Source organism: Mytilus galloprovincialis, chromosome 1, assembly GCF_965363235.1.
Source record: "Mytilus galloprovincialis chromosome 1, xbMytGall1.hap1.1, whole genome shotgun sequence".
Lineage (NCBI taxonomy): Eukaryota > Metazoa > Mollusca > Bivalvia > Mytilida > Mytilidae > Mytilus > Mytilus galloprovincialis.
This window is the reverse complement of record NC_134838.1, coordinates 109,105,013-109,129,714: the sequence shown is the minus strand read 5'-3', so window position 1 is coordinate 109,129,714 and position 24,702 is coordinate 109,105,013. Positions and strand designations below refer to the sequence as shown.

At 30.8% G+C, this 24,702-nt stretch overlaps 2 protein-coding genes across 3 annotated transcripts; one reads left to right on the top strand and one right to left on the bottom strand.

Annotated features, from left to right (window-relative positions):
* Nucleotides 1-59: 59 nt before the first annotated feature.
* On the top strand, nt 60-24,556 carry LOC143050428 (geranylgeranyl transferase type-2 subunit alpha-like). Of its 2 annotated transcripts, none has more exons than XM_076223821.1 (13): nt 60-238; nt 10,038-10,148; nt 11,463-11,587; nt 11,819-12,006; nt 13,468-13,665; nt 14,460-14,543; nt 14,949-15,031; nt 15,472-15,570; nt 16,136-16,302; nt 16,724-16,812; nt 17,140-17,274; nt 18,582-18,854; nt 22,277-24,556. In XM_076223821.1, exons 1-13 carry the CDS (start codon nt 236-238, stop codon nt 22,447-22,449), a joined length of 1,728 nt encoding a protein of 575 aa, XP_076079936.1. In that variant the 5' UTR covers nt 60-235; the 3' UTR covers nt 22,450-24,556. The 2 variants fall into 2 exon arrangements, with proteins under 2 accessions (XP_076079936.1, XP_076079937.1); XM_076223822.1 differs by lacking the exon at nt 60-238 and adding an exon at nt 8,979-9,000.
* On the bottom strand, nt 5,515-7,883 carry LOC143050454 (tubulin beta-1 chain-like). The gene is made up of 2 exons (XM_076223823.1): nt 7,260-7,883; nt 5,515-6,434 (listed from the first exon to the last, which is right to left on the bottom strand). Exons 1-2 carry the CDS (start codon nt 7,779-7,781, stop codon nt 5,601-5,603), a joined length of 1,356 nt encoding a protein of 451 aa, XP_076079938.1. The 5' UTR covers nt 7,782-7,883; the 3' UTR covers nt 5,515-5,600.
* Nucleotides 24,557-24,702: the final 146 nt, after the last annotated feature.

Genomic DNA, 24,702 nt, shown 5'->3' with positions numbered 1-24,702 from the left:
TTAACAGGTCCGATATCGGTTTGATATTTATAAAATAAGAAGTTCTTTTGCGTGGAGATCTATAATGCCCGTACTTCCGGAAAGACAAATTCCTGATATTTTTTCTTCTGATTCATGGATAAAGTGCTAAATGTACTGATAACATTTAGCTGATACAACATTCTTCATACTGGGCGTATATTCAAGTACTCTCACTGACTGTAAGATAACCTGATAAGTGTCAAATCCCACAAAAATGGTAAGTATTGTGCTTTAATTTGTCATACTTCAGTTCACAGTAAATCTCCCATGGGGTTTTGGACTTAATGGATAACAGATATTTCATTACCATTTAAAGAAGCAAAATAAAAATACTTTAACGTGGAATACTGAATTTAAGAAAAAACATTCATAGCTTTCAATGTAAAAGGTGTACGCTAAAAAAGGCCTTTGACACATATTTTCTTCAGATGAGCATAAAACAACTATGTTGATTATGTTTTCATTATAATTTTTTAAGATTCTTGGGTATAATTATATCAAAAACGTATATTACAGAATTTATGACAATCAACAGACATCAACAGTAGGCAGCAGCAATATTTAGCATTTTCTTTCAAATGACTGTGATCTTAACAAGTCTTTCATCCTGTCACTTGTAATAACAAACAGTTACATACACAACGGTACAAGTCGATCCCAAAGCTGAAACACACAAACTTTTTTTTTAAATTCTTAAATTTTCTCAAATTGAGAAATGTTATATGATTTGCCGCTAGCCAGGACGACAAACAAAAGTATTAATATATTTTACCAATAAACAAAGTTTCTTCAGGACTAGTGTTCGTGTATTCGACAGAAGTTCCGAGTAGTATGTCGTTGTATAAAATAGGAGGATAAATATTCTGTTCGTTTTTGATCGAAAAAGTACATTTAAATATATAGTGATATTTGTCACCCTTTTCTCTCAATATGTTTCGCCACCTCCCTGTTTCAATCAGCTATTTGCTATTGGTCGTTCGAAATCGATAAAGAATAGCGGTATCTTTTAAGTCCAAAATATTAAAATATTCCTCAAATTCCCAGTTTTTCTTAAAAAATTTGTAGCTAATAGCTTTTTATTTCTATGTCGTACATGGCTTTTAAGGCATTATCAGTTTAAGGTTTTTTGTCATTTTGTTAAAAAATCCTCTGATTTTACCTGAAAAAAAAGATACAATTAATTAATATAAGACATAACACAATACAAAAGATCAAACTACAAAGACGGGTACCTTGTTAATTACGTAACTCAAGTCAATCAGGATTTGATTGAATTAAGTGAGTACAAGTGGCATTACCTTAGTTCACAATCATCAAACAATTGTTGAATAAACAAACCAATTATAATAATAGACTAAAGATTTGATTAAACAAGTCATTGTGATGAGTTAAACTTTATAGGTTCCATTGGATTGAAAATATTTCATCTTACTAGTACTCCTATATAAACTGTTCTCATCCATCATTGATACTTTTTACAAATTCCATTTATTCTGATTAAAAGTCTACATAGTTTATTCCTTATCATTTATTATGGGGCCGGATCGAAGTGGGGCCAGATCGACGTGGGGCCGATTGACTTCGGACAGATCGACTTGGGGCCAGATTGACTTGAGGCTGGAACAGATTATCAGTTACTGATATTTTAGAACAACTAATGTGGTCACCATTAGAAGACAGAAGGAAAAATGCACATTTGACAATGCTGTATTGGATTGCACATTATAAAACACAAGTTTATATTATGTGTACATGTGTATGTGGAGAAAGTGTATGATTTGTCATGGGGGTGATTCTTCAAATTTTGTAGTAGATGCAGAATTTTTACGAAGAGAAACATGCAGTAATAAGCTTAGGTTTGATACTCAACTGATACATACACCTTGTACATGAACCTGCAGTTTGGGATGATAGACTAATATGAGTCAGATTTTACCTGTACTGTGGCTGTACATGCAAGACTAAGTCTGTAAAATAATTCTACATTTGAGCAAAATTAAAAGTACAGAAAAATGTACTATAAAGGTTATAAATTTTTATTTTTTATTTGACCATGTTTACCAATAAAATTAAATGACATTAAAAAAACTGTTAGGTCTATAACTTAAAACCATTCATAATTTTTGAGGAGCTTTCATTATTGGCTTCATGATTTTAGGATTGACAAAAGATACATGTATATATTTACCTCTTTACTAAAAAATTGTGAAATTTTTGTTTACTGCTTATAATGTAAATAATTACTTATATTTTTACACTAGAGTTACACCCCTTGGAACACATATACTTCGATACTTGTGTAGTATTAATTTTAGTTAAGATTGTTTAAATGTTATTCTTTGTTGTATCTATGCTTTTAATGATTATGTTCATAATTGAGCTTTCTTTAAATAATAATAAAATATTTCGTATTTAAATTGCAAAACAATTTATTCCCAGCATAACTTTTGATGAAAATGTAACTAATATACAGAAACACATATAAATTATCTCATTCTGACAACATGTCTTATGTTGTTCCTGTCATTAGGAATTATATTTATGAAGACATTTTCAATGTAAACAAAGAAATTCTATCTACTACTTTTTTCATAATGAAGTATTATTTTATCCATTGTTTTATAATTCATTCCTGAAGTGACAAAATTAAATGTACCACATTAAATTATTCTAATATTCTTCTAGCATCTGACAAGAATTCAAACATCACCCCAATCATCTCATTCTGTTTGCTACAGATCTTGAAGATGATACGTTGAATAAGTGTTACATTCATTTTATTATGTACCGGTAGTTAAAATATGAACACAAACAGACTAATATTGCAAATTATGTGTGTCGTCATATTATTGCTATTTATATTTGTTTTGGTGATCAGACAAAGAAATTGCAGGAAATCGTAGAACTTATTAACATGGCAACACAATCCAAGAAAACAGGAACAGGTTTATGCCCAATGTCAAGCTTGATTTTTGGTGGCATCATTTATACCATTCTAGAGTTATGCCCCTTTCCAAATTGGAAAATTACTGGATTTTATCATTTGCATTTCTAACTTAAGTTGACCTCAACCAAATATAATGAAACTTAAACAATGCTAATTACCACAAAACACAGATCAAGTTCGAATTTTGGTGTGGTCACTATAACCATTTTAGAGTTATGTCCCTTCTCAAATGGAAAAAATGTAAAAAAAATCATTTCCATTCTCTTTATACTTTTGTTTGCCTCAACTGAATGGTATGAAACTTATACACAATGCTAATTACAACAAAATACAGATCAAGTTTAAATTTTGGTGGTGTCACTCTAACCATTCCAGAGTTATGCATGTTTACAAATGGAATAATCATTTGCTGTTCTCTAACTCATATCAAAAACAAATTTGGTTATTGTCACTTTTACTGTTCTCTAGTTATGTCCCTTTGTAACTTTATATGATTTACAAGCGGGTGCATCATCTGTGTCCCATGGAATGTATTTCCATTTGATATTTTCATATACATCTCAAATCTTAAAGTTTGATATGCATATAGACTTTCTCCATTATTACTGTTCAGTCCAACCATTTGAGTCTTTTATCCAGTTTGCATGTCCCTGTGTCAACATGTAGGGCATAGTACATTGTATACTATATTTCCCTGTTTTTGTTTTCTAGACATGGTAAGAAGTTTTCCCATCTAACTCCTCCTTCAGTTTTCCAGCTAAAATATTATATTATGCAGGAACCTGCGTTTAAGTACATGTTCATTACATCAGAATTTTGATTTTCGTTCAATTTTCCACAAATAATTAACAGGACCCCTAAACTGAGGCAATTTTATACCTGTCAAAAAAGTCCTGTGGTTTTAACCATTATAAGACAGCCATGACAGTGATTTATAGACTTTTTCATTTGATAATATAAAAATACCGGTAACACATACAATGTAGCTTTGCTTCAGTTGACAATGTGTTCTTGGGGCTACAATCAAGCATCAGGTGACAATATTTTCTTGGGGTTACAATCTTCTCTTTCACCCTCTGAGTTTTGTCATTATATTATACATCATGAATACTTGTCTAACATTGAAGACCATTTGTTTTGGTATAAACTATCCATCAATATACCGGTAGACCTAAAACCAATACTTATACCAAATATCCATGTATGTATTTGACACTGTCTTATTAAATATATGAATATAAATGCGATAAAAGGCTAATAAATACCAAAGACTTTGTAAAGTGGATGGTCGCTGAATAACAAGATATGTTTTATTTAATTTATTATACTAAATGTCATGAATGTTTTGTCACTTGCATTGCCTAACATTGAAGACCATTTTGTTAACCTGTCTTTGTTTATTGTATTGTGTTGTTGATTTGTTTACACATTATACCCTATATATTTATTCCTTTTCTTCACAATTTTGAATTCAAGAAGAACTTACTTACCTTCTAATGTGTTGAATATGGGCTACAAAATGGCAACTATTATATTATCTACATAAATTTTGCTTTGCAATCTTTCTTTAGTTTGCAGATGTACTTTTTTTCTGTCATAATCTTCAGCTGTAATACATACAATGTAATTAGATTGATTGATAGGTTTTTAATGCCATTTTCAGCATTATTTGTGCTATTTTGTGGTAGTCAGCTGTTTTTATTGGTGGAGGCCTAGGAAGCTGGAGGGTACCACAACCTTTGGTAAGAAAACTGACAATCCAAGTCAATTAAGATTGGAGTCAAGCACCTGTCACAGGCATGATTAGGACTCACAACCTCAGTGTTGACAAGCTGAATGATACAGTAGTTCGACCACTTATACCACTCAGCATTAGTTATGGAGTTATATTTTTTAAAGTTTGTCCAATATTATTTTTGTTATATGGTCAAAACCATAAGAATTATGATTTTACATTGGGAACATTTAGAATTTTTCTCCTGTACACACATGTGGATTCAGTGTTATTCCAATTTGCATTCTTTTTTGTGGGTAAAGGTGAATTAAGAATTGTTCAACTGTTTCTATTTTTATACATCTTTGGCTTTCAAATATTCTGCTCTGAGCATTTCCAATGAAGCTACATCCGAAAAAGCACTTCAGACGCATGAAATTTATATTGTGTTGTTTTCATTTTTATGCCCCACCTACGATAGTCCGTCCGTCTGTCCCGCTCCAGGTTAAAGTTTTTGGTCAAGGTAGTTTTTGATGAAGTTGAAGTCCAATCGACTTCAAACCTTGTACACATGTTCCCTATGATATGATTTTTCTAATTTTAATGCCAAATTAGAGTTTTTACCCCAATTTCACGGTCCACTGAACATGGAAAATGATAGTGCGAGTGGGGCATTTGTGTACTGAGGACACATTCTTGTTTAAACTGTTCAACAAAGTATAAATTTTAAGTAGGGTTTTATGCAGACATTGGCAAAACCATGAAATCAAGTATTCACTGAATGGTCAACATCTAAAATCTTAAAAATGAATGATCAAAGTGAACATAGCCCTATCTGATCAAATGAACATGTTTTAATCAAAGTTGAGAATTGACACATAATTGTTAGATAAAGTTCTTTGGTTTGAGTATAATTTTCTATTGATTTCCCTCAGCCTCTTGTTCTTCCTCCTCCTCATACTCCTCATCACCCAGATTATCGTCTACAGTAGCATCCTGGTATTGCTGATACTCTGAAATTAAGTCATTCATATTAGACTCAGCTTCGGTAAATTCAAGTTCATCCATGCCTTCTCCAGTATACCAAAACAGGAAAGCTTTTCTACGGAACATTACTGTGAATTGGTCAGAAACTCTTTTAAATAGCTCTTGAATAGCTGTGCTGTTTCCTATGAATGTAGCAGACATTTTCATATCTGTAGGAGGGATGTCACACACAGCTGTTTTCACATTGCAAGGAATCCATTCAACAAAATATTGACTATTCTTATTTTGTATGTTTAACATTTGTTCTTCAACATCTTTCATGGATAGATTGCCTCTGAATATGGTAGCAACAGTCAGATATCGACCATGTCTTGGATCACAAGCTGCCATCATGTTTTTCGCATCAAAAACTTGCTGTGTAAGTTCTGCAACTGATAAGGCACGATATGACTGAGATCCACGAGCAGTTAATGGTGCGAAACCTGGCATGAAGAAATGTAATCTAGGGAATGGAACCATGTTAACAGCTAATTTTCTAAGGTCTGCATTGAGCTGCCCTGGAAATCTTAAGCAAGTTGTAACACCAGACATAGTATGAGATACAAGATGGTTAAGATCGCCATATGATGGAGTTTTCAATTTGAGTGTTCTGAGACAAATGTCATACAAAGCTTCATTGTCAATACAAAAGGTTTCATCTGTATTTTCAACTAGTTGATGAACAGACAGCGTGGCATTGTAGGGTTCAAGGACAACTTCTGAAACCTGTAAAAAAAAGTTGAAATAATGATTTTGATATATATGCATGTTTGTCATATTTTATATCAATTTCAATCATATTTTTTGCAAATTTATCCATATTTTTAAGTTTTGTCTCAATTTTTTATCATATTTTTACAGACTGGAATAAGAAATTGATCAAGTCCAGAACAGAGTTCATGGCTTTCATAAATGTGTACATGCAAAATTGTTTGTAAAAGCACAAGAATAGTAATCAGCTCTAATCTAATCATTTCAACATAAATTGTCTTGTTTTATCAAATACTGGATTCATCCCTTATGTGACTTTGTTTTAGTCTTTTATCAAATTTAACTGTTTTTAAGCAGCTCTGATGAAATTAAAATCATTTATTATTTGTGTTTACAGTACTGATTGGTCTACTTGTATTCATCCACCCACCCCTTCTCAAATTTAAAATGCACACACAAAAGATCAAAGTTTGAAGTTTCATCAATTCAAAATAGGGGATTAACAAAATTAAGAAAAGTAGAAGTGTGGTTTGTTTATATCTATCATCTATGAAAAAAGGAAACCAATAAGAAAAACATTTTAAGGCATCTAGACAGCAACATATAGACTTCTACAACTGACAGGTGCCCTAGCAATATATATATATGTTAAGCTCTAAACTTTTTGTAAAAGTTTTGAATGAATATAACAGGAACAATAAAATATCTTCCATAAACACCCAATTCTTTAAATTATTAAAACATTAAGATATGCATATATATGACAACAACAAGTATGTAGGAGGTCCCTGACTTTTTTTTCTATGATAAATCACCTCTGGTTATAATTGTATTAGTTACCTTTGGTGAAGGAACAACAGTGTATGTTTTCATTATTCTGTCAGGGTACTCCTCTCTGATCTTTCCTATAATCAAAGTCCCCATACCAGATCCCGTCCCACCACCAATGGAATGTGTTAATTGGAATCCTTGAAGACAATCACAGCTCTCTGCCTCCTTCCTGACAACATCTATAACCGATTCCACTAACTCTGCCCCCTCTGTATAATGTCCTTTGGCCCAATTATTTCCTGCACCACTCTGGCCAAACACAAAGTTATCTGGACGAAATATTTGTCCAAAGGGACCACTTCTGACGGCATCCATAGTTCCTGGCTCCAGGTCCACCATGCAGGCTCTTGGTACATACTTGCCACCCATGGCTTCATTGTAGTACACCTCTATTCTTTCTAACTGGTTAGGGTTGTCTCCATGATAGGATCCAGTAGGGTCAATTCCATGTTCACCAGAAATTACCTCCCAAAACTTGGCACCAATTTGGTTTCCACATTGACCTGCTTGTAAGTGTACTATCTCCCGCATGGTCTGGGTTTTGTAATTTATGTTGTGCTTTGTTTGATAAGTAAGGAAGAATGAAGTTATAGCCTAGATAGATAGTTTATATTTAGGGCTGTATTCAGGTTATCAGTGACTCATGTATCTATACAAGTACATGATGTAGTTGTTAGATAATTATCTAACAAAGGCGGACATACAGATGCTAATTTTACTGATTTGTTCCAGAAAATGACCTTTGTATCTCACTTACCTGCATCTACCTTAATCTGATAAACATGTGACAAATAATGATAAAAACAAAGTGATATCTTGTATGTTAGAATACAAATGTTACTTGGAAGTTAATAATAATTTTAGATTTAAAAAAAGAGAGTTAACTGGTCAAAATCCAAAACACTAATCTTGGCAAAAAAAAATCACAAGTTTAAAGTAACTAATTACATGTAGATTTACAAGAATATGCAGGGTATACATTATAAATACATGTAGTATAAAAAGACATCTAAGTTATTAAAAGTTTATGTCAGTATTGTGCAGTAAAAAATACTTTTCATATTTTTACTTCAACAACACAAAATGTAAAAGATTATTGGAAGTTTATTTTTTTTAAATTTATATTGTGCTTTTGAGATGCTTCTCATTGATACTATGCCCACATTTCTTTCATATATGTGTTCTTTACTTGAACATATCTTCCAAATTGTAAATTTCAGAGGCGAAAATTAAACATACATTAACATATCACAGAGAAGTCTACAAGAAATAAGAATTTAAGTAAAACTAAAAGTGTTATTTCTTGATGCCAGGTGATAAACTCTTATCAAAATGGGTGATGTTATAAGTTATAATAAAAAAAAAGTTTAGCTGCCCTCTTATCGTCATATACTCCACATCATCTTTTATTTATACAAGTAAATATGAGAAGAATGATAGCTGATTCACAATTATCAGTTATTATAGTACATGTACTAAGTAAACAAATCAAAGGTAATCTAGAATCAAACACCTGACTAAGTGAATCATTATGATTGGTCATGTACATTACAAAGATATATCATTATATAATTCTGGTCATATTTATTTATAAACGTTACATACCTTATTAAAGATTTGTAACTTTTATATATAAATTTGAACTTAACAATGATTCATACAAAAATGTTTATTCTGTCAATATATTGGGGTTCTAAGTTTATAGAAACATTTATCTACTAATGTTACTTGTTTATTGGAATTCAATATGGTATTGTTCATTTATTGTACATGTATCACAATTTTTATGAAACTTGTGTTTATGAGAGAGAAAAAGCCAATTTATTTTATCTGTTTCCTGATTAGGGTAGTTATTTGTTAGCTATGCAGGATCTCCATAGCATTTTTTTTATGCCCCACCTACGATAGTAGAGGGGGATTATGTCTTCTGGTCTGTTCGTCCATCCGTCTGTTCGTTTGTCTGTTCGTCCGTCTGTCCCACTTCAGGTTAAAGTTTTTGGTCAAGGTAGTTTTTGATGAAGCTGAAGTCCAATCAACTTGAAATTTAGTACACATGTTACTTATGATATGATCTTTCTAATTTTAAAGCCAAATTAAACTTTTGACCCCAATTTCACGGTCCACTGAACATAGAAAATGAAAGTGCGAGTTTCAGGTTAAAGTTTTTGGTCAAGGTAGTTTTTGATGAAGCTGAAGTCCAATCAACTTGAAACTTAGTACACATGTTCCCTATGATATGATCTTTGCCTTATTATATTTTTTACCAATTTTCACGGTCCATTGAACTTGGAAAATGATAGTGCAAGTGGGGCATCCATGTACAGTACTTTGGACACATTCTTGTTTTAACTTGCAGGGAAATATGGTTCAATTACTTTTACTGAAATTTTCAAAAAGTGGTTTTATTAAGCAGTTGATAGCTTTTAGCTATTCTTTTTCTTTTCATTCCCTTTTGATTTTGTTTTCCAAATGCATTATTACTAGATATGTTATAAATTATAATTGAAATTAAGGTTTACATGATTGTCTGACTTCATTCTTGTGTTATAGTGGGTAAATCAACATTTTATTAATTCTGTTTCATTCTTCTTACTTAATCATGCCCATTTGTCATTTATAATAAGTACAAAAATGTAGTTTTAAAGTTTTTTTCAAAATGAAATATAGTTTTATATGTATATGTACATGCTAATTAGCCCAGGTCACAATTTTGAAACATTTTTTTTTTTTTAATCAATGAGTTTATATGTTTAATGAATAGAATAATTATAGTTTTATTTTTTTCAGCATGGAAGGTTAAAGGTGAAAACTACTGCAGAACAACAGGAAGCAAAGAGAAAAGAAAGAGAGAAAAAGTTGAAACTTTACAATGCTGGCACAAAAGCTGCATTTAAAAAGGTAAGATTTAAAAACTGCAAGTTATAAGGAGCGTTCTTTTTTTTTTATACGACCATAAACAAATTTTTGGAATCGTATGATGTTGTCGTTGTCTGCGTCTGTGTCGTCGTCATGGTTGTCCGAAGACACATTTAGTTTTCAGACAATAACTTAAGTTAAAAAGAATGGATCTCTATGAAATTTCTCAAGAGGGTTCAATACCACAAAGGGAAGGTTGGGATTGATTTTGTGGATGATGGTTTTAACTGTTAAGGAATTAAGGGCCCAAAAGGGGCCCAAAACAAGCATTTTTCTACTTTCAGGATAATTACTTGTGTATTGTGTATTTTGATTGCTCTGAAGTTATACCACAATGTTTAATACCACAAGTAGAAGGTTTAGATTCATTTTGGGGGTTATGGTGCCATCAGTTTTGGAATAAAGGGCCTAAAAGGGGCCAAAACTAGCATTTTTCTAGTTTCCAACTAGTGTTTAACAGTATTGGTCTCTCTGAAATTGTACCACAAGGTTCCATACTACAAAAGAAATGCTGGGAATGAGTGTGGGGATAATTGCTAAAAGGGGGGATTCAAAAGTTTGGAGGGTTCTAATTTTTTTAAGGGGTTCAAATTTTTTTGCTCCAAATTTTTCAATTTCAAATTTTGAAAAATTTCAAGAAGAATCTTTAATTGCACAGTATTGCGCAATATATTTGTAAGATCTTGACATTTATGTTTTGTTAGAAGCTATTCTATGTCAAAAATTTAATCATCCAAATTCAGACAGTCATGACAGTATCAAGCTTGAATATTGTGTCCAAATTTGCCCCAGCTGTTCAGGCTTCAACCTCTGCAGTTGTATCAGGCTGCACTCAGCTAAGCAATTTATTACGGTTTGAATTAAAAAGATATGGTATGATTAGCTATGAGACAGTATCAACCAAGAACCATATATAATATCCACTGGTCATCAAATGTTAACTATTCAAGAACAGAAATTGACTCACACTGTCAGATTATTTAAACTAAAAGACCCCACTAAAAAAAGTAAAAAAATATGAAAGTTTTGTTAGATTTATTGAATTTACTTGATGCAGATGCAACTGTAGGAATTAAAAGACTTTCAATATGGTAAGTTGTATTTTGTGATTTTCATACGCCTCTTACATGTCATGCATAATGGGAACGTTTTTATTGTCCAACACCATTTTAACTTATTCATCTCTACTTTAACAGCTTGATTTTATTTCTAATCTTGAAAATCAGTAGAAGTAATTTTTATGGTGATCTACATCTGAAAAATAATATATTTAAAAAATTGATTATATAATTACAGAGAGAGAATGGAGAATATGATGAAGAAGGATTGAAGATAACAGGAGAAATTCTTGCTGTTAACCCTGACTTCTACACACTATGGAACTTTAGAAAAGAAATATTTGTTAATTTCCTTCAGACCAGGTAAAATCGATTATAATCACACTTTACATGAAGGCTACTGCAAACTATGCCTTTCAGCATCGACTGTATTTCCTGAAGGGCAAGCAAATCTTCAAAATCTTTAAAATTTATTTATGTTTTGTCTCATTTGAATGATTAAATTACTTAATTACTTCCATAATTCACATACTTTGAAAGTGAATTTCTGTTTTCCGTAAGAAACTATATTTACAAATGTATATTTACTTACAGAGAAACCGAAGAGGTTCAGAAGATAATGGAGAATGAGTTATATTTCCTGGAGAGTTGTTTAAAGGTAAATCCTAAATCATATGGTACCTGGCACCACAGAACTTTTATCATGGAGAACATGCCCAAACCAGACTGGGATAGAGAACTACAACTGTGCAATACTTTCTTAGATTATGATGAAAGAAACTGTAAGTAAATATATAAGTTACATTTAAGAGATAACTGTATTGTATTTGAAACTTTAAGGACGTCCATCGGTAGTTTTACTGTCGCAAATTTAGTTTACCTGGCGACGCGGAGCAGAGACAGGTAAACGGGTATTTGCGACAGTAAAACTACCGATGGACGTCCGCAAAGCCTCAAATACAATACAGTTATCTCTATTCTAATGCAAATCAAGTTTACAATTAAATTTCAATCATTATTTCGGTGTAAAATGTTCATTAAAGAAAATTCCGCGAAAAGATGTTATCTTCTTTGGTCCCTACACTAGGTGACGTCATAAGTATGCTTCCGGTGTCAAACATAAACACCGGGCGTTTTCTGGCTTCTGTGCCGCTTCAGAATGTAATAAAATTTGATAAAAAGAAGATCTTTAGGCGCAACAAGTGAGTATTTTGTTTATTATTGTAGAAATAACATGTCAATACATTCCGAAATTCAAAATGTCGGCTTCCTTAGTTACGGACAAGGAGATAGAGAATTTTACGCTTGCTTTTATCCAATCAGAACAATTGTTGCAAAATAATTGCATTATAATTTATATTTGATTAGTGCTGTAAAAAATGAAGCTATATTAGAAATCAGTGCATGATCATGTATCACAATCAGCATCAGTAAGTAGGGACGTGTAGTATGATTTCCAATGAGACAAATACAAAGGCTGAATATGTAAACAACCTATAAGGCACTGTACAGCCTTCAACAAGGAGGAAAACCCATTCAATATAGTATTCTTAAAAAGGCATCTGATAGAATAAAGGTGAAAAAATCAATAGAGAAAACTAATTGCCTGATTTATTCCTGAATACACTAAAGGAAAACAAATATGGCAAACAGCAACCAATAACAAACCATCAAGTTTGTCTCCTGGCTTCAAATCTCCACATACAGAATATTGCAGGTTTAAACATGTTTAAGAACATTCAATGTTCCCTACACTAGGACAGTGATGAAACAGGACAGCAAGAGAATAAGCTATGAAAATCATTTGAAAAAGTCTTTCTTATCAAATTGGACACTAATTATAAGCACATACAAAAAGTCATGAGAAGACAAAAGCTCAAAGTTGTAATTATTACAAATGCATGGCTGACTTGAAATTTTAACATTCTGACAGATGCATATAATTTTTTTTATCATAAAGTGTGCAATGATATCTTTCATTGCTATGTATTGATTTATTTAAACTATACATCAATGTGTTCAACTTTATTCAATCTGAAAATTATCTTCACACATGCTCATTTCAATATAAACAAAATCACATAATTTGTCTGAAACTTATTTTTACATGAGCAAATCTTACTGTACTAAACAAACAGGTTATAACAGTTACTTTATTAAACAATATAAAACACCAGTGTCATCGTGCCTTTGATAAATAAGTTCACAGGTCAAATTACAGACAATATTATTTTGTTTTCCAGTCCATTGTTGGGATTACAGACGTTTTGTTGTCATGATGGCAGAAGTAAGCCTTGATGATGAATTAGGTTTTACTACACAAAAGATAACCACAAATTTCTCTAACTACTCATCCTGGCACTACAGAAGTAAACTATTACCTATGTTACATCCTGATCCAACACAACCAGCATGGGTACAAGAAGATGTCATTTTAAAAGGTCACTAATTAATATGAGGTCAATGATATAGGTTGTTTTAAAAAAAAATATGGATTGTCAAATGATATTTAGGTTATTGATTCATTATTATGAATAAAAAGATGTGTTAGGAAGATATACATACACAATTTACGTAATTGTAAGTGATCATACATTACAGATACAGATGCCGATGTATATTATCCAGTTATGTAGGATTCAACAGTTGTCCTTTTGTTGAGTGTTGTTGTGCCCCTGTCTCATATTATTACAAAAACAACTAAATGGCTGCCATCAATGACAAGTTAAACAAAAATCCTAACATTGAGGTAACATAAGGTTCAGTACAAATATAATGTGAGACATCTGTAAGTCCATATAGTATTTTATATTATATTTCTAATGTCTTGCTGTTTTATAAAAGACCCAAAAATATTTCCTTTCCAAGATAGATGATGGCATGCATACACTTTTAAACTTGATTAATTACAAGTTTAAAATTAAGTTACCATTGAGGAAGACACAATTTAGTTTTTGTTAATTTCCACATGGAAAAGACAAATAGAAGATTGGTAAACAGCATTGTAGTGTGATAAAACATACATTGTAGTGTGATAAAACATACATTGTAGTGTGATAAAACATACATTGTAGTGTGATAAAACATACATTGTAGTGTGATAAAACTGACATTGTAGTGTGATAAAACATACATTGTAGTGTGATAAAACTGACATTGTAGTGTGATAAAACATACATTGTAGTGTGATAAAACATACATTGTAGTGTGATACTTATTTCTTTTTACATTTTAGAATTTGAAATAGTTCAGAATGCAGTATTTACAGATCCTGATGATCAAAGTGCTTGGTTTTATCATAGATGGCTTCTAGGCAGAGGTTTGTTATACTCAAAATATTTCATGGAAGATGGAGTTTGCTTTATTATGAACATTGGAAAATGCTAATTTAACAACATACACAATTTATTATTTGCACATGTACATTTAAACTGTAATGCATCATTGATTATTATTTTTGAATGTACTCTCAGCATCAATTTAGACAATATTTTTCATTAATTAAATGGATTTCAAGGCTCTCCTCTTTTAAAAATTTATTAGTTCACCTTACATTATTCCTTTGAACTTGAAGAACACAGAAGTTATGGCATCATACTTTTACAACTTCTTAAATTCAGCATAGCTCTCGCTCATACCTTGAATGTGACATTGGCTCTAAATACAAAGAGACTCTTGAATTCTAATTTGATTTTGAATGATATCTTTTGATTATATTTTACAGGCAAGAAAAAGCAGCAGATAAGTTGCATTCATGCTTCTAGAAAGACAAAAAGAATAACAGTTTTATTAACAAGACCAATTATGGTAAATAGATATAGGAAGATGTGATGTGAGTGCCAATGAGACAACTCTCCATACAAATAACAATTTAAAAAGTAAACCATTATAGGTTAAAGTACGGCCGTTTTGTCATGAAAACAATAATATGTGAATTATGGCATCATTAGTAGGACATAATATTGTACTATATCAATTACTTGACACACTGTGTTTTTCTGCCACATTTAATCAATCGATCACAGAAAAGCCTTTTGATTCATGATAACCATATCATGTATTCTTGTAGCTAATAAACTCATTTATGACCGTTTTAGGGTTTAAGCTGTTGAAGTTCACATGAGTTATATGTTTTTTTTCAGATTTTGTTATTATTATACATGTATGTTGCTCTTTTAAAGAGTTAATAAATATGATTACCTGGTAGAAATGATAAAATTTAACATATTGAACTATCTTTTGAACAGGTTGGAAGAGGGAACAGTTTAATACTTAGTATACATGGAAAATCTGTAGCTGGACAATGGAAAACCCCAACAGGAAGTTCTTCATTTAGTGTGCTTTGGGTAATGAGGGTTTGGTTTTTTTCAATTTCTTATTAACAGGTGTATATGACCCACACATCCATGTTTATACTTGCAACAGTCTGATGCAATCAATTCAATTATAATGTTTCTGGATCAGCCACTGCAAAGTAATTGTATGATATAAAAAACCTTTAATCCTCTATTGTATGCATATGTTAGCTGCAATAATACTCCATTAATTAATCAGTAAAATACCAAAAAAATTGAAAAATATGATTTTCAAAATTTGTTCTTGTTACTGTCGTTTTATTATAAAGAAGTCATATAAAATTCATGAAAGTTTTACATATTTATTGTTGTCTGAATAGATTAAATCTTAGTCTGTAATAATTATGCCATCATTACTTAGTTTATAGAGGTTCAATGCATGATTACTGATTTCACATTAAAACCTGATATATTAAGTTATTAAGGAACAATTGTGTAATTCTTATTGGAGAAGTCATTTAACCATATCTTTGTTTACACATTTTTAATGGTTATTTTATTCTGTAACAATATAATTATAAAAGGGAATATTGAATTTTTTGTATATATTTTATAGATAAAAGATTTAACAGAAAGTATACCAGAAGAGAAAGAGGTTTCTGTATCAGTAACACTAATACCTGATATAGATAAAGATACACAGTTTTCTCAAGGACTGCAGATAGATGCAGACCAAGAAGAGGCATGGGTAATGGCAGACTTTAAATCAGGATCACGTTTTAGGTACATCCAATCATGTTTTAATACTACTTTCTTTGTTTGCTTTGTAAACAAAGGTATGTTCTAATTCCAGAAGAACATGGTGTCCACGTGACTGATGTCACAATTAAAATTGAAATATCAGCCAAAGGTCCACTACAAAATATTTCTATGATGCCAGCATTACAGTTGTCAACATTTTAATCTAACTTACTTTTTTATAACTATATTGACAAATATATTGCCCATGTTAAAATTAGCAACAAAAAAAAGTTATTTCTCAAACAAAATTGGTAATATTGACAATATCATTGTCAGACATCGCAATTTTAGTTCAGAGGAATTTGTTTTCAACTACTTTTACCATAACATTTTAAAACAGGCATGTTAATTTATTTTTGTCTGTACACACCAACCATTTATATGATACATAATTGTTTTACAGTAATGAATTAAGTGCTGCTACAAGTTCCACTTTAGAAACTGAATTAGAATCCATTAAAGAATTACACGGTGTAGAACCAGATAATAAATGTAAGTTTGCTGTTTTTATTTTGTAAAATTTACAGAAAAACCAATCAAGAGTTTACAACTTTAAACTATTTTACAAAGTGATCAATTATTTTCAAACTGTTATATGTGCTTTAAATTACAAGATCTCATTTGTGTCAAAAACTTAGATTAGAAAGTCGTTTACTGTATTTTTGTGTCCTACTTATTATGTTGTAACTAAAGGCATTATATTTTTCTGTCTGTACGAATCCTCCTGCAAAATTCTGTTTGTGAGTTAATTTGCCTATTTTACACTTTCAATTTAATTAATTTAAAAGAGCCAATTTAATCCTTAAAATTGTTTAACAGGGGTACTTCTTACAATGTTTTCACTGATGATGGCAATAGATAGAACACATTCCATGTACAAGTTAGAAATAAGAGAATGCATAGACCAATTGATACAAGTTGACCTTAAGAGAGAGGCTTATTACAGAGATACAAGTAAGATGTTTCACATGTTTCAAGTAGAATTATATTTGTTTACTGACATTAGATATCTATTCTTTATTCCAAAAGCAATACTGCTAATAGGTATCAAGTACAATAAATATTACATTAGATATAATTAGCAACAAATATTACAATAAGGTAATTCATTTTAATATGCAATTAATACAATTAATAAAAACAAATGTAGAAGCATGATATTAATTAGCATTATTAAACAATCTTAGTTAAAAGTATGATATACACATTCAACGATTACGAATTTTTTCGGCAATACATAAATACTTTCCAAAATTATTAAGTTCTTTTATATTACAAACAGATAACAATTGTATAAGTTTAAATACTGATGAATTTCTCCAATAATAAGGTTTGATATACTTCATACGAATATCTTTGTATCCAATACATTCTAAAATAAAATGATATTCATCTTCAACAGAATCACAGTTGCACACATTACATATTCTATCGTTTCTGTTTATATTTAAATACCTTCCAGTTTCAATGTTCAAATTATGTGCATGTATACAATACATTACGATTAAGTCATCATTCTGGAATCACCTTGTTGTTGTTCTCATGACACTTTTCAAATTTTGTCTGATTTACTTGCAATTCTAGTTCAAGTTGTTCACAATTAGTTTGTATACTTGGCATATCTCTCTCTATTTTGATATCATAATATACTTGTATGATAACAGTTTTAAAATACATAAAGAGACCTTGTTGGCAATAACGGCTTTTCCAATATGGTTTTTAATTTTTGACTTTTAAGAATACAAAATTAGAACTTATCCAGAATGACCAAATAAGTTTTAGAAATTGTGAAAGTTGTATTTGAGGAAATTCACTTAAGAATGCCTATTTTAGTTAAAGTGATTAATTTAAAATATGAATTAAATGTGATGTAATAAAGACTAAAGGTCTATATTGCTTTTAAGGTCAGTCTGTCAAATGTCAAGGTTACAGCCTAAATTTTAATAGACTATACTGAGACAACAACAAAAAGATGTTTTGAACCATATGTCTGACATTCACCAAATTAGAATCTCCCTTGGCAAGAACATGACCATGTTGATTTTGTTGTACAAATTTCAAGGTCACAATATCTACTTTCCATTATTAAACATAAATGATCAACAAACTTTTAGTGTATTCATCGACAAAACCTAAAACTATTTATGCACCCGCAATGGTTTATATGGAATTTGATTTTTGTTAAAACATCATGTTCTGAGTATCCAATGCTTTAAACAATTTACTGGTATCTCTATAACTCTAAACAACTTTTTTTTCAGAAAGCAAATTCATCCTTCAGAGTATACTAGAAACTCAGGACAAAAATGCAAGAGAAATGTCCTTGAAAGATGAAGGACTTACTGCACTTTATCATACAGAATGGATGTTACTATTAACCTCAATTGACCTCTCCAATAATGCTTTGTCCACAGTCAAGTCACTTTCAAATCTTAGATGCCTTAAGTGTTTATGTCTAGATAACAACCATTTAAAAGATTTAGATGGATTACAACACTGTCACCAGTTATGTGAATTATCTGTTAAAATAAATGGTAAGAAAGTTAGTTTAGATGACAATGATACACATCTTTGTGAATATCTGAGTTGATGATTGTTGTCTCATTGACATACACTAAACATCTCTTGTATTCATATCAAACAATTTAGTATTAAAAAAACTTTATTAGAAAAGTTTTTATAAAGAAAAATTTAAAACTTCTTATCTTAAATCCTTAAACATTTATTTAATTCTGAAGAGAGCTATTCACTTTGCTTTAATAGGAAACATTACACTATAATTGAGAATTATGGAACCAGTTCATCTCTTTTTCACATTTTTAGATGGCATGAATTGTTGTTGACTGACTTTTCCAATATCAATTTGACTATATACTGCAGGGCAATATAGTAAGAAGAAGTTATAATGTGATCACACAAAATGTTAAATCCTCAGAGCTCATCCTCAATACAGTTTACTGGATATTTGCCAGTCCCAAGTCTTAAATTCTGGCTATTGTCCTTTAACAGCTTAAAGTCATAAGAAACCTCAAATTAAAAAAAAAATATGCATATGTTTTTTATAACTAAATGGATAGTTTTCATTATACAACTTGTGTACATATACTTTTTTCTGAGGAAAATTCTTTAATTTGTTCACATTTAGAAGAAGTTTACTTATTTTTAATTCGCTGACATATTTTCCGTAAGCATAGTGACCTGAGCGAAACCCTCCTCGTAAAAATACGGTGGTCGCAATACTCATGGATCTGTCATTAAAATAAACAATTATCTGATTGTTCATGTTAAACATGTGCTCAATAACCATGCTTTTTGTTATTTGTTTACTATAAGGTGACAATTGGTAAACTTTGGCTTCAAACACGGCATTTAATGAGTAGCCATATTTGTTAAATCATAACAGACAGAGAGAAAAAAAAAATTGACGATTAAACAATAATTATCATTTTCAAAATCACAAAAAATCAAAAAAATCGAAATAGCCAAAAAGCAATGAAATATCGAAATACTTATAATACTTCATATCCAACGTTATAATTTAATGCAAATTTTGAAATACAATTATCCCTAGCAACTAAAATTCTTCCCTTAGCAACCATACACCAATCAGCAAAAAGTCCATATTCCCAATATTTTAGCAATGATTTGAAGTTTCAAATGGATTCAGCATCTATCAAAACATCTAGTTTGCAAAAAACACATCTAAAATATGTTAATTTTTCTAAAAGTTATGGCAAAATCACTTATTTCCTATACATAGGCTTTGCTTGGTACTTTCGCCGATATCATCTATATGAGCCAGTCCATGCGAAAAGGTACAACAAGAGTGCACACGCTGAAATGTCTCGCCTTCTATACTAATCATTGATATTATGTTGATAGTCCTAAGTATAAAGCTTTATTACAACTGTCTCATAAACTTAACATTAACCAAGATAACTAAACACAGACCAATGAACCATGAAAATGAGGTCAAGGTCAGATGAACCATGCCAGGCAGACATGTACAGCTAACAATGCTTCTATACAACATATATGGTTGAACTATTACTTATAGTTTAAGAAAAATAGACCAAAACACAAAAAATTAACACTGTGCAATGAACCGTGAAAATGAGGTCATGGTCAAAAGAAACCTGCGCTACTGACATAAAGATCATAAAATATTTCCATACACAAAATATAGTTGACCTATTGCATATAGTATTTTTTAAATAGACCAAAACTCAAAAACTTTGACCATTGAACCATGAAAATGAGGTCAAGGTCACATGAAATCTGCCCGCTAGACATGTACACCTTACAATCATTCCATACAACAAATATAGCAGACCTATTGCATATAGTATGAAAAAAACAGACCAAAACACAAAAATTTAACTATAACCACTAAACCATGAAAATGAGGTCAAGGTCACATGACATATGTCCGCTAGACATGTACACCTTACAATCATTCCATACAACAAATACAGTAGACCTATTGCATATAGTATGAAAAAAACAGACCAAAACACAAAAATTTAACTATAACCACTGAACCATGAAAATGAGGTCAAGGTCAGATGACACCTGCCAGTTGGACATGTACACCTTACAGTCCTTCCATACACCGAATATACAAGCCCTATTGCTTATAGTATCTGAGATACGGACTTGACCACCAAAACTTAACCTTGTTCACTGATCCATGAAATGAGGTCGAGGTCAAGTGAAAACTGTCTGACAGACATGAGGACCTTGCAAGGTACGCACATATCAAATATAGTTATCCTATTACTTATAATAAGAGAGAATTCAACATTACAAAAAATCTGAACTTTTTTTTCAAGTGGTCACTGAACCATGAAAATGAGGTCAAGGACATTGGACATGTGACTGACGGAAACTTCGTAACATGAGGCATCTATATACAAAGTATGAAGCATCCAGGTCTTCCACCTTCTAAAATATAAAGCTTTTAAGAAGTTAGCTAACACCGCAAAAGTTGCAGGCTCGACAAAAACGAAAATTTTACGAAATTCTAAAAAGTGTGCATAATTATTGGTAGTAGACTTGTGATTTATAAAACACATTTACTTTTCCTCATATCCTTAAGCTGTGAGCTACACGCACCTGCAAGTGTTGAGACCCCCCCCCCCCCCGCCTTTTAGTTTTATCATGATTTTTAATGAATTATTTCATATATTTCAATCATTTTCATAGTACAGTTTAAATGGCTTGATTTGCCAATTGATAATGTTAACCCCGGTAGCAGTGGGGATAAGGCTCTCGCTTACGATGCTGATATCAATGCAATCAGACCAGGCAACGGTTCGAATCCCGTGCAACAACGGTTGATTTATATAATATTAAATAACTTAACTTAACTTAAATTTCAATTTCTAAAACACAAGAGGTCATAGTTTTTGTATTTTCCCTCATGTTTTAATGTTGTCTTTCTTTCCTTAAACCGGTAAAACTGAAGAAAATTATTGACTTTTGTCTCTTTAGTGTCGTAAAATTTTAAGTTTCTGGTCGGTATAGAAAATAACAAATGATTTTACACTTGCTCAAATACCAAAAATTCAGATATTTCTACGTCTTTTGCTGTTTTAATTGACAAATTCGGGATAGAATTGACAATCTTATGAATGTTTACATTAATGTAATTTTTTTCGGATAAAATCGTTTTTCAAAAATATTATAACAAACTTTGATAGCTTGTCCTGTAAAGTTTACCAAAAGGACTTTTTGTACCTTTTCGCATGGACTGGCTCATATATATGCGTAAAAAATGAGAAATTCGTGCACAGAGGACTTCATTTATGATATATACATGCATTGGTTCAAGAATTGGATAAACATTATTTTTCACCACTTACTCGTTTCATATGACTTTAAGAAAATTGAGAATTTTGTTATCCTTGTTGATATTTATATAATTATTACAAATAGATTTCTACATGTTTTTCAGATTTGAATAGTGCAGAGGATTTATATATTCTAGAGAACAACAAATGCTTAGTGAAGATTAATGTCTATGGAAATCCTTTGTGTCGTTACAAAGACCACACCACAAAGATCAAGAAAAACATTCCTTCCCTGCTTTCTATAGATGATAATAAATGTACATCAGCACCATCATAGTATATAGTATTCTATTTCATGAAAAGGTTAATTTTATAAAACCAAATTAAGCCATTCAAATGTAATGCTCTGTTTTTCGAACTATTTTATTTTGAAATTGATTTATATTGGGGATATTTGTTTTGATCTCTATTTATTTATTTATTGATACATTTATAGTATGTTAACTTTTTAATGTAGTTTAAAAATGCAAGATCCAATCAAACTTATGAAATAAACATAAACATGGAGAATTGTCCAATTGGCATTCATACCACATCTTTATTTTATATATATAATACATGTATATGATAATTGTGTGGGAACAAATTGTTATCAAGTTGGCTTAATTCAGACAGATGGTATCATTTATTACTGATTACAATTTATACACATGATGTATTTCTTGATTGAACCACCAACCACTAAAAATTAGAAACCTAATAAAACTAAAATATTATATGAAATGTATGAAAACCTTTGCTAGAGTCCTTATTTTTTTATTTTTTTATAGATTTAGACTTGGTATGTAAAACAGAACATTATATTTTGAATGGCCTTTGCAATATTGATTTTCACCATATATTACCACAAAGGCTGTTCAGAGAAATTAATTGAATCTATGTTTATATCCTTCCAAAGTCTAATTCGAGTCTACTCTAAAATTGTACAACCTTTCATTTAGGGGTAGTGCCCTCTATTCACTTATTTAAGCAGGATCTTCACAGCTTTCGCACTGAACTTATTTGAAAGGCAACTTGTTTCATTTTAAATGTAGAATTATTGTCACAATATATATTTAACTGGTTTAAACAAAGGAATCTTAATCCTTGCTTTTCCATGAAAATGTACATGGTATCCATGAATGGCACTTTATAAATTGGATAACCACCTGTAGGGCCAAATAAAAATTTCACTAACATCTCCACTATGAATGGTGACCCCAAACCATAGTTGAGATTTGAAAGTGCCTTCTCTGGGTCCCATCCCTTAGTGAGGAACATTATTTTTTGGAATCAAATAATCCATCCAACATTAATTTAGATAATTTTATGCACATGTTCAGTACTGTAATGGAAATAATTCATGTTAATGACATTATACATGTACAATAGTTACTTTTGAAATTTACCATAAGAGAGAAATTGTACTCCTTGTCTTGTTAAAATCATTACAAAAGATATAACCTATTCATGGTATACTGTCCAACAAATCATGTGAGTTATTGAATTGATTATTTTTCATGTATCTCATTCAATATGACATTCAAAATTTGGTTTTGAAGGATATTTTTATGGGTAATGCAGCTGGTGGGAATTCAAATAATTTCTGGCTTATCTCTATATTTCCTTTTGTACAGGTGTATTCCTATTGCAATGTTTTTTGTTACTATTGACAGAAAATACGCTTAGGCCTAAGCATGGATGTAACTCAATTCAGTAATTTATATATGAAAGGTAATATATGTGATGTTTGGGATTTCTATTTTATTTTGATTTGAAACATGATTAAAATGGATTAATATAGTACATATTCCTTTGCTCTAAATTCCATCTTTTAATCGTAAATTAATAATGACAATTTTATTTTATCCATAATTGTTTATACAACTTTGCTTCTATTTTCCTTTGGTTGTGCTGCTTGAGCTCTCAGCTTACACCATCAGCTGCATACATCTGTAATTCTAGATTTTGTAACTATTTAAGATTAATGGGAATCTAGATATTGAATCAGTTGGATGCTTTGTGTATTTTTGTTTCTGCTAGTCAGTTTGATTTTCATACAATATATAAATTTTTCAATGAAAAGAAGTTATATATCAAATATTATATGTTTCATAGAAGTTAAAATTCATCATCATGTTTGATGTGAATGTAGTATTATGAAGGTACCGGTATATTAATTTCACTTGAAGTGAGGCTAAGGGGAAAGATTTTTGAAATAAGATTGGCCTTGATGCGTTTTCAAAGCCAATCAACTTTTGTGTCAAAGTTGAATATACAAGTGCAATGATTTTGAATGTTGGTGCAAATCTTTTTATGTGTATTTGGTATAAAATCTACTGTAGTGCTATCACTGTTGTGTTGGCTTTATACAAATTATTAGTAAATAAACTTATTTATCTTCAGTTTTGTTGTTCTGTTCCTTGGAAGTCAGAATCTACTAAATATGAAAAAGAAGATGTGGTATGATTGCCAATGAGATAACTCTCATCAAATGACACTGAAATTAACAACTATAGATCAACATACAGCCTTCAGCAATAAAGACCTA